A 14,048-nucleotide genomic window follows, 5' to 3' on the forward strand; every position below is an offset into this window, starting at 1 on the left:
TTGGGATAGGAGCCGTGTCTATCAATTTATTGAGTCCTTACTGTGTGCACGACACGGTACTAAGCGCTTGGGCGAGCACCAATACATTATAATGGACACCTTCCCCGCCGACAAGTTTATAGCCTAGAGAGGCTTACAGAGTCTACAGTCTAACCCCCTTGCGTGCTCTTTCCCAGTGCTCAGTACAGTGTTCCGCACAAGTAAACATTTTAATAAATGCTACCATGTGAAGCCAGAGACGCACAGGTTTCTGATATGAGGGAATCTAGATGGCATTATTTCCATAAATTTGGAAATTATGGAAACTACGTTTCCATAAATATTTCCACTACGGCCCAAGAGATTCTTTCCTCCTAAGAATCAAAACCTTTGAAAGGTGTCAGGTTCCTGAATGGTTGCGCTCTCTAATTAATCAACCGAGTGTTTACTAAAAGCCTGCAAGCAGAGAACATTTGGATTATACCGTTACTAACTTTCGTTTGCCCAGGGACAGGGAGGGCTATAAGGTTAACAACGTGATCCGATCGAATCGCGTATACAGTCAATCACTGGTGCTTCTTGAGTGTTTACTGTGCACAAACTATACTAAGCCCTGAGAGTACAATAATAATAATGATAACAATAACAATAATAATAATAATTCTGGCATTTAAGCGCTTACTGTGTGCCAGGCACTGTATTAAGCGCTGGGGTAGGTACAAGCAAATCGGGCTGGACAAAGTCCTTGTCCCATGCGGGGCTCACAATCTCAATCCCCATTTTGCAGATGAGGAAACTGAGGCACAGAGAGGTAAAGCGACTTGCCCAAGGTCACATGGCCGACAGGTGGCGGAGCCGGGAACAGAACCCGTGACCAACAGAGTTTACGGGTGGGAAAATGCTTCGGGTACGCATTCTACCCCAAAAATAAATAAAATGAATAAAGAAAACCCTCAAGAATCATTCGTAAACAAATGGAAATTTTAAATGCCCAATCCAAATCCACATCTGAGGGGAAAGAACCTTTGATTTTAAGAAACTGCCAGCAACGTCTGCACTTTTCTTCCGCCTAAATATGCAATATGCGGGAAGACAGGGAGCCAAGCATCAAATTAAAACAAATGTGATGTTCCAAACCCCACTGTGAGCTCCTTCTTTGTGAGGTCCTTCTTGCCATTTCTTTTGCGGAGCCCATTTCAGTGGCCAGATGGGATCCCGGGTCCCACGACCAGCAGGCATTTGCAGAGGAACAGCACATTGGTTGGGGGCTCCACATGTTCTGCTCCCATCAAAGCCCAAAGCATTTAGTTCCCCAGTGAATAAACGAACGGTGCCAATATTTTCAGACACTCACCGTGTTGAACCAGAATTTCACTATCGGTGCATGATAAAACGCATAGAACTTTCGGGTGATGGGAAGTTTTTTAGGTTTCGTCTGGGTTTCGATCTCAGGCTTCCCTTCGGGGCTCTCCATACCTCTGACTTCTTTAAATATCTCCTAGTAATAGAACAGAAAGACAATCTATGATACCGATTTCAAACAGGCTTTTCCCCCCTCAAACTGGCTCTCCCTTCTCCCTTTCCCCATTACCATTGGAATTTCTTCCGCTATGTTCTGGAAGTTGTTTTCACTGTCTTCCATGGTCATCTGATGAGCATCTTGAGATTGTGGAATGTGTGACATCTCCGCCTTGGTTTTATATTCCAGCATTAATATGGCTGGGGGGACCAGGATGCTCAGGATCACCTAAAAGTTTTGGAAGGTGTTAGGTTTATTTTCTGAGGAGAAACAAGACTCATTTCCAACTAAGTGAAAACGAGTCATGAAGATAAGTCAGTTCACCCCGAAATGACGACGGTATAATACAATTAACAACTTTTTTTTTTACTTTTTCGGGTGGTGAGCAAAAAAAAAAAACGATGGAGGAAATATTAGTTTGGGGTTATTCACATATGCAGTTGAAAGCGAGGCCCAGACTGAGCTTCATAAAGGACATTCCGTGAAACCGCGGGGGAGATCGGTTTAACCCTGTACTTTTACGTGGTGTCTGACGGTCAGACAGAAATTCTTTTTTATCCTGGTGGATTGCGTCGCCAGGGTAAGATGTTACCAGTTTCCAAAAATTCCCATTCATAGGGCACTTGGAATCAAGCCAGGCAACGTCCGGGCGCTACGGTGGCTCCTTGATGATTTCACCGCTCCCCCCCACCCCCAAAAAAAACCCTGGTGAAAGGGCTCCACAATATGTCCTTTGCTTGCCCACCGTGCACCTCGAAAATGAAATGCAACACAAAAGGCTCGTTCCTACACCGACTTTGACTTATTGCCTGCCAAACTGCAGAGCACAAAGCAACGGTATTTTTGGAACCGGGTTTCTGGTGGTTAATCTTCCGTCACTACTTTTAGTAACTTATTAGTATCCGTATCCAGCTAGGTATGCCTCTGGTTCAAGGCTACTTGCCTGTTTTCTGCCTTCTACATTTCTGTACCTTATTTAGGAAGATATATCAAAAGGGATGTTAAAGATAAGGCTTCCGGCTATGGGACAAAAAAAAATACAGCAGAAATATTTGGTAGGAAATTCTTAGGCTTAAAATGATATATAAATATAACATCCCTTCTCAAAATGCATGAAAACAATAAAGAAATAGCCTCGACTCTCAGGCGGGGGGATGGGAGGAACGTCATGGGATGGAGCGAATTTCAGTCACAGGGGACGCCGGGCTAATCGGAATTCCCTCCTCCCCACTGCTCTGATCCCGCAGAACAACCGGACGGGATCCGGCATCGTTACCCTGGAACCCCTCTAGACTGTGAGCGCGTCGTGGGCAGGGAACGTGTCTGTCTGTTGCGGCGTCGTGCCCTTGCAAGCGCTCGGGACAGTGCTACGCACATAGTAAGTGCTCGATAAACACGACTGCCGGGCTGACTGAAACCAGGATGTACAGAAGAAGGCTGAATTCCTGTCCTCACTCATCAGGACTTAGGTTTCCCGCTGGAATGAGGAGGCAGGGAGGCAATGCAAATATTCCATCCGAAGAAACAAACCAAAATGTCATTTTTTCAGCTTTCCACTGCTATCCTTGGGCAAAGGGGGATGGCCTTGACAGCCCAAACATCCGTGTTTTGGAGAGATCAAGGAGGGGGCTGGGAAAGAATGAGCCTCTTGCCCCTCCCCACCTGTCCGAGTCTTGAGCCGCTGGCTCACGCCTTGAGAGCTCAAGGTTCATTTTTCCCAAGGTGAAGACTTCTCCTCCGTCCCATTATGCCATCAAGGATGTTATGGAGAAGCAGCTGGGCCTACGATCAGGGCACGGGCCTGGCTGTCAGAAGGACCTGGTTTCTAATCCTGGTTCCGCCACTTGTCTGCTGGGTGACCCTGGGCAAGTCGCTTCATTTCCCTGGGATTCAGTTTCCCTCATCTGTAAAATGGGGATTTAGACTTTGAGCCCAATGTGCAACAGGGACTGTGTTCCCATCCGAGTTGCTTGTTCCCCCCCAGTGCTTAGTAAAGTGGCTGGCACATAGTAAGCGCTTAACAGATATCACAATTATTGTTATTATTATTATTACATGGCACCTCAAATGTCTGAGCTAACTGCTCCTGGAAACCAGATTCCTTTTCGGTTTGGTCTCCTCCTCAACCGCACGTACGTTAAACCACACTGGCGGTTAGTGCGAACGCTGCACGGATGTGACGGTCTGAAAAACAGTTACCTTGTACCATGAATTCTTCCTCATGTTCAGCCTTCCCATCCACATATCGGAGAGCAGCATTTGCGTACAAGTATGAGCGACAAAGGGGCGGAGTCTCGAAGACACTGCTAGTTTGAGGCAGGTGGAGTTACTCCAGTTTTTCAGTTCGTAGGTGAGGAGCTTCATAGCCATTGTTTCATCTTGTCTGAAGGACTGTTCGAGGAGCTCCACTGCCAGCTGGCCAAAATCACTACGCGAGGGAAAAAACAAACAAAAAAAACCCCCAAAAAACATTTTTACCAGGGAAAAACATCAGTGAACTCGGTTTCCAGGTATTTTCTGTTTCCTAGACTTGAGAGGGCAAGTCTTTACCCTACAACACAGGATCCATAAATGTTCATCATGTCACATTTCACACTACAGAGAGGCAGCATGGCCTAGTGGATAGAGCACGGGCCTGGGAGCCAGAGGCCCTGGCTTCTAATCCCAGGACTTGCCTCCCGAGTGACTTTGAACACGTCAACTTACTGGTCGGTGCCTTGGTTCTCTCAAATGGGGATCAAGACCGTGAACCCCACAAGGGACAGAGACTGTGTCCGGCCCGATCGTGCGCTATCTACTCCACCACTTAGTACAGTGCCTGCTACGTAGCGCTTAACAAATATCATTAAAAAAATACTTTTAAAGAGAAAAAGGATCTGAAAGCAGCGTCCTGTAAGCTTCCAATTACGACTAAATGCTACGCATTTGAGGATACACAACTGACCGGCACCTGAGAAGAGAGATCCAATGATTGAAAAGGATTCTAGGTTTCCAGCCTCTTACCGGACAAACAAAAAAGTGATTATTAAATGCCACCATCTCTTAACTCTCGCTACCTACTGCGGTTGAACAACAAGCGAAGAGCACCGAAGGGAGTAGAAAGGCCCTTACTTGGAATACTGCTTCAGTTCTTCCGATGTGTCATCAACAAGATCACTCTGTTTTGCTTCGTAAGCCATCGAGCGATAGACTTTGCAGGCAACTAAGGCCTTAGCCATTGATTCTTCCCCGTGCTGCCAGAAGAACAGGGCCATTTTCTGCCTTTTCATGAGCACGGCCCAGAGTAACAGTTCATTAAGCGGATAAGGAAAGCGCCTGGTTTCCGGATCGTCGATGTCTACAATTTCATCTTTGGTTCTTTTCTTTTTCCCTTCTTCCATGCTGGTGTCAATCTTGGAAAAGTTAAAAAAAAAAATGCAAAGGGGAAAAACTACTTAATGAGGAACTCGTGCTATTCGGGAAGATCTGGACCGAACTGAAGCTAGGTGGCCTGGAGAGTCTCTTAACTGTGACCTACCGTTTCTTGAAATTACACCATTCCAGGTCGTTCAGCTGGTGAACGGCGGCCAGAGTGCTTTATTTCGAATAAATACACTCAAGTGGAGTTGAATCAAAGGTTGCCTAACACCCCACCCGCGCACTAACAGCAAGTCTCTTAGGAATCAGAATAGATTTCTGGCACACGCTATTTGTTCCCGAATAGTAAAAGGATGCTTATTTTGACTCATCGCCTGACACTACGGAAAACGTACTAAAACATTTTTTTTACAGCTTCATTATTGGCTACGGCATGGGCCCGGGAGTCAGAAGGACCTGGGTTTTAATCCCGGCTCTGCCATGTCTGCTATATGATCCTGGGCAAGTCACTTCACTGGGCCTCAGTTACGTCATCTGTAAAATGGAGATTAGGACTGTGAGCCGTCCACGGGGGACGGGGACTGTGTCCGACCTGATTAACCTGCATCCACCTCAGCTCTTAACAGTACGTGGCACACAGTAAGAGCTTAACAAATACCATAATTCATTTCTGGCAGGCACTATTCGTCCCAAATAATCAGAAAGGATGCATGTTTTGTCTCACCGGCTGACACTATGGAAAACGTAATAAGACATCATTTTAAACCTCCATTATTCCACAACAAGGTAGCCTCACGGGATGCCATAGGTTTCGTGGTACTTTCAGGTCTGTTCTTATCAACTAAGACAAGCTCTGCAATCGTGAAAAGGTAAAGACTAGTTCCAGAGACTTCTACGGAACGGGGACTGAACCGGGTCCCGAGTCAAGTGGATCTCACTCACCTTCGGCCTGTAAGGCTGGGCGGTTTTGATGAAATGGTTGTGACGCATTTTCTCCTTTTTATCTAACCTGTTGCCGAAAGACTCGTGGCTCTTACGCAACTGAGGAGTACTGCTTGATGTATTGCGACCGGACCGCTGCGAAAAAACGAGAGCTATTTTGCTCCGCCGGCTTACGCTGCTAGCTACCGGCATCCATCGAAGGTTCTGATCGGTGAAAATGACCGCTGAGGCCCAACCTCTTCTCCCAGGCTCCCTAGCAAGCACTTCTCACCCAGACCCTGCCCTTCTCCTGACTCAACTACTCACTGCACCTCCATCTGTAATTTATATCTGTAAACTGTATTTGTAATTTATCTGTAACTTATCTACCTATTCATTCATAGTTTATGCGTCTCCCCCTCTAGACTGTAAGCTTGGCGTGGGGCAGGGAATGTGTCTGTTATCGTTATACTGTACTCTTCCCAAGGCTTAGAACAATGCTCTACAGACAGTAAGTGCTGACCGATATGAGTGATCGATATGACCGATTGAGTGATCTCTCGTACACGTCCCGCCTCTGGCCTGGAATGCCCTCCCTCCTCTTCCCCCGTTTGAAGCCTTACTGAAGGCGCATCTCCTCCAAGACGCCTTCCCTGGATAAGCGCTTTCTTCTTCCCCTACTCCCTTCTGCGTCGCCCTGACTTGCTCCCTTTATTCATCCTCTCTCCCAGCCCCACAAGCACTTAAGCACGCATCTGTCACTTGTTTATTTCTACTAATGTCTGTCTTCCCGTGTAGACCGTAAACTCGCTGTGTGCAGGGAATGCCGGTTTACTGTACTCTCTCTCGCGCTTAGTATGATGCTCTGCACACAGTAAGGGCTCAACGAACACAACTGACTGATTTTCATTCATTCAATCCTATTTATTGAGAGCCAAGCGCTTGGAATGTACAACTCGGCAACAGATAGAGACCATCCCTGCCCGACAACGGGCTCACGGTCTAAGAGGGGGAGACGGACAGCAAAACAAAACAAGTTTTGTTTTGTTTCCCAACAATGTAGGCAACACCACCCCCCTACCCCCAGCTCACAAGCCAGTAACCACGGCATTATCCTCAACTGATCTCTCTCACTCGACCCACACAATCTGTCACCAAATCCAGCTGCCTCTACATTCACCACATCTCCAGAATCCGCCCTTCCTTCTCCATCCGACCTACCCACCACACACCGGTCTAGTAACCTCTCTTATGCTCCCTTGACTAGTGCATCAAACTCCTCGCTGACCTCCCCGCCTCCCGTCTCTCCCCACCAATCCAGTCCACACTTCACTCTGCTGCCCGGGATCATTCTTCTAAAAAAGAGTTCAGCCCGTATCGTCCCGCTCTTCAAAATCTCCCACGGTGGCCTGTTCACCGCATCAGACAGACACTCCTTACCATCAGCTTTAAGGCACTCCACCAGCTCTCTCCCTAATAATAATAATAATGTTGGTATTTGTTAAGCGCTTACTATGTGCCGAGCACTGTTCTAAGCGCTGGGGTAGACATAGGGGAATCAGGTTGTCCCACGTGGGGCTCACAGTCTTAATCCCCATTTTACAGATGAGGGAACTGAGGCCCAGAGAAGTTAAGTGACTTGCCCACAGTCACACAGCCGACAAGTGGCAGAGCTGGGATTCGAACTCATGAGCCCTGACTCCAAAGCCCATGCTCTTTCCACTGAGCCACGCTGCTTCTCAAGCAGCTCTCACGCTTCTCACGCTGCTGCTCCCTCCTACCTCACCTTGTGGATCTCCCACTATGACCACATCCTTCGCTCCTCAGACACCACCCTGCTCTCTGTAACGAACTCTCATCTATCCCATCGCCGACTCCTTGCCCACGTCCTCTTTTTGGCCTGGAACTCTCTCCCGTTTCATATCTGACAGACCGCAACTCTCCCCCCCATCTCCAAGAGGCCTTCCCTGACTGAGCCCTCATTTCCTCTCCCAGCGCCCCCCAAACTGGATGGCCTATTCATTTGGATCTGTACCGCTAAGCACGCAATATTCACCAGCCTTCATGCTCACATCCTTACTCGGTCATTTCCCCTAATTTATTTTAATGTCTGTCTGTCTTCCCCTGGATGTACGCTCCTGGACGGCGGGGATCCCGGCTACCAACTCCGTTGCGTCCGTCCTCTCCCGAGCGCTCAATTCGGGGCCTCGCACAGTGACAGTTCGGCGGATTTGTGGCCTGCACCGACTCCACGTACCCGATCGCTCCCGTTGAGGCTGTTGTAGATGACTCGAAAGCGTTTCCGTGTGTAGGTACACCTGTAGGTCCCTCCCATGAGGTATTCGATAACGAGCCCTATATCAATCAGAGTGATTTTATATCCTGGAGGAAGGTTCCCCTAGAAACAAAACATTACCTTGAGTGGGCAGTGTGACGCAGCAATCGTCATTTATTATCACGTTTTTGCAGAATGATGCTATATTTCCAACAGATTTTCAGTTCTGATTTGGGGATCTCAACTGAGAAGATAAACTTCATTTAGGAATCTAGAACTTGAGATAAAAACCAACTAGGCTGAAGCCGGGTTTGTTCAAACATTTTCTCTATCTTTTAACACCGACTTTAGTCTCAGTCTTTCTTCGGGTAATTCTTAAAAAAAACAAAAGCTAACAAAAATAAATCTGACGCTCGTTTTAGTCATTTAATTCTTTTTCCTTCTCTGTCACAAGCATACCTGTTTGGCATCCCGGACCAGGTGAAACAGCATCGGGTTAGTCGGACCTTGTTTCTTCAGTTAAAAATAAGGAAAAAGACAGGGAATGGTATTGTGAATATCAAAATTCCTCGGCATGACTAACTTCAGGAATTTCAAGAACGCAAAGGGAACTCTTAAACGTTAATGGTTCCTTCATCTCACCATATTGCCCTTCCACAGAACGGGATCTTCCAGACAGGATATACTTCCCCCCTCTCCATTTAAAGTACACGAGAAAGCTTTCTGAGGAAACTGAAAAGACCTTGTGGTTTAGCAGCAGGAGAAGAGTACGTTCTGCAGGCAAAGCCATTTCTGAAATTGCAAAACTCAGGGATGAGGGATCCTTGAGGCCAAAACGCCGTGAGTAACTGACAAGAATTCATGCTAGAAATGGCCAGGTCCAAGGTCAACGATTTGGTTGGGAGACTTACAGAAATCTTGGAGGATTCAACAATGGGGTAACAATATCACTAGCTTTTAATCTCCACCTATAAAATGGAGATTAAGACTGTAAGACCTTTGTAGGACAGGAACTGTGTCCAACCTGATTAGCCTGTGTCTACCCCAGTGCTTAGTTTAGTGACTGCATAAAAAAAAACGAAGAAAAGGTTTCTCTCCCCACCAAGAGGGGTCAAAGTTGGACTTACGGTGTTATATAGTTCTTCCAGCCTGGGAATGGTTAGGAACTTGTGCATGCTCACTCCGTTTTCGATTAGAAGTTTGACAAACGCCACTCTATCCATTACGAGAGCATCTAACATCGCCTGCTCCAGAGATCCCACCTATGAGAACACCAGCATAAACTTCAGCTACTTAAGGAAGTGAGTGAAAATTCCCTGACGAGTTGTGCTGCCTTAAGAAACCTACGACGGCTCGCGGTGGGACAGCTGAGGTGGGTCTTGCTGATCAGTCACCGCATATTGGAACAAGGAAGGTCAATAACTCTCCATCTTAGTCAAAAGCAAGAGAATGACTGAGGAGGGAGAAGCAGGGTGGCCTCATGGAAAGGGCCGGGCCTGGGAGTCAGAGGACCTGGGTAACAGTCCCAGGTCGGCCTGTTGCTCGCTGTGTGACCTTGGGCAAGTCATTTCCCATCTGTGGGCCCCATTTCTCTTGTTCTCAGAAGGTCACGGGTTCTAATCCTGGCTCTGCCACATGTCTGCTGCGTGACATTGTGTGAGTCACTACACTTCTCTGGGCCTCAGTTCCCTCATCTGAAAAATGGAGACTGAGACTGTGAACCCCATAGGGGGGGACAAGAACAGGGACTGTGTCCAACCTGATTTGCTTGTATCCACCCCAGCGCTTAGTACAGTGAGTGACACATAGCACTTAACCAATACTATAATAATAAGAGGGGGACACAGATATTAATAGACATAAATATAACTTCCAAGTGTCCGGTTTCACAAAAGATGGTTTACGTACCAGCCACTGCTGTCCATAAACAAACACATGATTTTTGGCAATGTCGACTCTATCCCACGCAAGTGTCAGGACAAGCTGGTCGAATGCAGACGCATTAGTGCCTAAATCGAATAAAGAAAGTTATGTTTACTTTTAAATTCACCTCTCTGACTCCAAGACCCCCACATCAAACAGAAGCTGCTAACGACTGCCTTTTTTAAGGCGAGGATAGGACACTGGCCTGGGAGTCAGAAGGAATCAGTTCCCTCATCTGCAAAATGGGGATTAAGTCTGTGAGCCCCATCTGAGACATGGGCTGTGTCCAGCGCATATCCACCCCAGTGCTTAATTCAGTTCCTGGCACATAGTAAACTCCTAAAAGACACCATTAAGTGTTTTGTTGGTTTTTTTTTTTTTTAAATCAACTGTCTCCTCTTTATCCACTCTTCTTCTCCCTCCAGCCAGATTATTCACACCACCCCACTGGGAGAGTACAATACAACAGAATTAGCCAACAAGTTGCCTTAAGCACTTATTGTATGCACAGCACTGGCCTACATCCTAGGACAGGATATTCAAGGGGGAAATTAGAGATGCAGTGTGGTACAAGAGCCGGGAGCACGGGCCTGGGAGTCAGGAGGATCTGGGTTCTAATTCCGACTCCGCCACCAGTCTGCTGTGGGACTTCACAGAGTAGGAGCTTCACTTCTCTGAGCCTCAGACCCTTCATCTGGAAAATGGGGATTGAGACTGGGAGCCCCATGTGGGACAGGGATTGGGTCCAACCCGATCAATCTGTTTCTACCCCAGCTCTCAGTACGGTGCCTGGCACATAGTAAGCGCTTAATGGATACCATAAGAAACCAACAGATTAAAAAAACAAACAAAAAGAAGAATCTGCCCCACATCCTGTCCTACTGGGGTTTCGCCATCTTCTGTCTCAGAAATGCAGTGTGTGTTTCCTTACGGCTAGGTGGGAATAAATCCTGCTCATCACTCGCTCCCTGCTGAAACCTCTTTGTTTTATCCCAAGAGGAAGGAGAGGACGACGATCTTGTGAGTTAGTCAGTCAGTCGGCCCGCTGGCCACATCCCATTTACATGAAAGCCCTCGCGAGTTCAAAGATGCCGATGCCAGTCACAAGGCTGCGGGAATGTAACTGTATGTAAATTGGGCCAAAGAGACTAATGAACCTCCAATAATCTCTTCCTCATCATGAACAAGCAGAAACAATCCCGAGCTGTGTCTGTTTTGTATGGGAATGTCCCCTTCTAGGCTGTAATCTAACTATGGGCAGGGAATGTCTCCGCTTATTGCTATATTGCATTCATTCAACCGTATTTATTGAGCACTTACTATGCGCAAAGCACTGTACTGAGCATGTGGGAGAGCACAATGCGACACGCACATTTCCTGCACCCAGCGAGCTCTCCCGATTGCTTAAAAGAGTGCTCTCCACACAAGTCCTCAATGAATATGACTAAGACGGGCCACCTAATTCCTAAAAGACGCCGCTCTCTCAATCAGTCGATCAATCCTCATATTTATCAGGCGTTTACCGTGTGCAGAGCACTGTACTAAGCGCTCTCCTAACGGTCCATGGCAATATTCGAGTGTCTGTGGTTTTACTTCACCGCCTTCTTCAGATATTTCTCAGTCGGTCGCTCGTATTTATGGAGCGCTTACTGTGTGCAGAGCACTGTAGTGAGCTCTTGGGAGAGTACGACTACCCTGTAAACTCCCTCTAGAGTGTAAGCTCACTGTGGGCAGGGAACGTGTCTGCTACAGTGTTACTGTGCCCTCTCCCAAGTGCTTAGTACAGTGCTCTGCACACAGTGAGCGTTTAACACATGCGACTGAATGGAATCATCAACAGACACATTCCCTGCCTGGGGTGGGCGACTTTTGGTCCAATAAACGAGGCCCCAGATTTTCAAATACAGGTTGACATACTGACTGGGTTATTGTTCCTTAAGGCCCTGCCTCAGTGATAACGTCCCAATAATTTCCCATAAACCTCTGGCTTAGTTTTAGTGTCCTTGCCCACAGTGCCGACCCGATAGACGACGGCAAAAATTCCGTCCAGCTGGTCAGCTCAAACTAGAGGCCCGCTGTAACAGCATCCCCTCCCTCAGCTCCTCTGGGATAATAATAATATTAAATGATAATAGTAACAGTGGTATTGTTAAGTGTTTACCACGGGCCGAGCGCTGATCGAAGCGTTGGGGTAGATACAAGGTAAACAGATTATCCCGCATGGGGGTCCCATTCTTAATCCCCATTTTCCAGATGAGGTAACAGAGGCACAGAGAAGTTGTGGCTTGCCCAAAGTGGGGGAGCCAGGATTACAAATTACAATTGTGGGGGAGCCACAATTTCTGGCTCCCAAGCCCATTCTCTTTACACGAAGCCACGCTGCTTCTCAACCAGGATGACCAGGTCACCCCTTTGGTAAAGAAAAAAAAAAGGGGGGGGGTTGGGAGGGACCTCACCTTTCAGCAGCGCGGTGAGTATTGCCACGTCGATATCCTGATGTTCATCGGAGCCGATATGGAAAACGGTGATCTGGTTAAAGAGCAGAGCACATATTTTAATCCACTCCGTGCCCCGAAGATAAAGTGAACATTTCAAATCTTGGGCCCAATGCAACCAGGTTGGTGGTAGTGTCTTTTGAAGGCTTCGAAGCCTTTGGAACGGCAAAGGATGGTTGTGAATGGGGGAGTTTTGGCAGAAAACGACGATCATTTTCGTCAGACCGGGGAGTTTAGAGGCACCCCGATTGTATTTGTTGTCAAAGCCTTACGGTGAACTGCATTTCAAATGATATGTGTGGTTTACCAAACACTGTACTAACTGCAGGGACAGATGCCAGCTAATCAGGTCCCACGTGGGGCCCAGAGTCTAAGTAGATGGGAGAGAAAACAGGGATTGAATAATTTTGCAGATGAGGAAACAGATTAGGCAACTTGCCAGAGGTCTCACACAGCAGGTAAATGGGTGGCGGAGTCGGGATTGGTACGCAGGTCCTCTGACTCCCAGGCCCGGGCTCCTTTCCACTGGAGCACATTGTTTCCCCCCAAATTTCAAGTTTTGATTTAGCCGCCATCCCATTTTAACCCCTCTTGGCAAAAAGAAGCAGCATGACTAGTGGAAAAGCCTGGGCCAGCGAGTCAGCGGACCTGGGTTCTAATCCAGGCTCTGCCATTTGCCTACTGTGTGACCTTGGGCAAAAAGCGGAACTTCTCTGTGACTCAGTGTCATCTGCAAAATGGGGATTAAATGCTTCTCCCTCCTACCTAGACTGTGAGCCTCAATGTGGGCCAGGGACCATGTCCAACCTGATCATCTTGAATCTACCCCAGTGCTTAAGAAGTACCATTTAAAAAAACAACAACAACAAACCAAAAAACACACCAAGGACATTTTACTGAAAAAACATCCACTGATGAAATCAACTGACCAGTTCTTTCTTCTTCATGCATTCCATCAGTGTCTGAAACAGATGGGCAGCTTCGCTCTGACCAAAATTGAAGGTCTTTTTGATCGTTGAAATGATTTCAGGCTCTGTTCCATCCGGTAGATTTCTAAGGTTTAAAAAATACCACAAGATTTGGGAAAGAACAGCTACTAAAATTCAATGCAGTCACAATTGGCACTTTTGTTCTTTAGCTTTCATTCATTCAATAGTATTTATTGAGCGTTTACTATGTGCACAGCACTGTACTAAGTGCTTTGGAATGTACAATTCGGCAACAGATAGAGACAATCCCTGGCCCATTGATGGGCTTACAGTCTAGCATAAAATTTAATACTCTTGCCGGCGTTTTAAAGGCGAAGTGCATCTGGAGAATGTGGAAGATGTTTTCAGAGGACCGGCAGAGAAGAATTCTTTGGACAAAACACTCCCTGTGGAGCAAATTTTCAATTATGCCTAAAGATTGAGTGTTTCTCCCTTGCCCTCCCTTCCTTCACGATTCCCAGCTTTTGAGAAGCCCGGGAAGGGGTTGTGGGAATCAGCACCTCAGAGATAAGGAAGATACCAGCCCAGTGCCTGCTGGACCAATACTTGGTGCCTGAGACAAATTCACTAACATTAACACGGCTATTTTG

The 14,048-nt window shown here is 47.1% G+C and overlaps 1 protein-coding gene across 1 annotated transcript in view; it reads right to left on the minus strand.

The window, feature by feature from the left end:
• TRPM7 (transient receptor potential cation channel subfamily M member 7) overlaps positions 1 to 14,048 on the minus strand; it is a 101,309-nt gene that overhangs the window by 35,629 nt on the left and 51,632 nt on the right. The window contains 11 exon segments of the mRNA XM_029065075.1: positions 1,334 to 1,477; positions 1,571 to 1,726; positions 3,698 to 3,926; positions 4,610 to 4,890; positions 5,798 to 5,932; positions 8,034 to 8,174; positions 8,511 to 8,564; positions 9,179 to 9,313; positions 9,960 to 10,060; positions 12,431 to 12,503; positions 13,399 to 13,522. Coding sequence (XP_028920908.1) covers positions 1,334 to 1,477; positions 1,571 to 1,726; positions 3,698 to 3,926; positions 4,610 to 4,890; positions 5,798 to 5,932; positions 8,034 to 8,174; positions 8,511 to 8,564; positions 9,179 to 9,313; positions 9,960 to 10,060; positions 12,431 to 12,503; positions 13,399 to 13,522 — 1,573 coding nt within the window.

This window comes from Ornithorhynchus anatinus, chromosome 5 (genome assembly GCF_004115215.2).
Source record: "Ornithorhynchus anatinus isolate Pmale09 chromosome 5, mOrnAna1.pri.v4, whole genome shotgun sequence".
Classification (NCBI taxonomy): Eukaryota; Metazoa; Chordata; class Mammalia; order Monotremata; family Ornithorhynchidae; genus Ornithorhynchus; species Ornithorhynchus anatinus.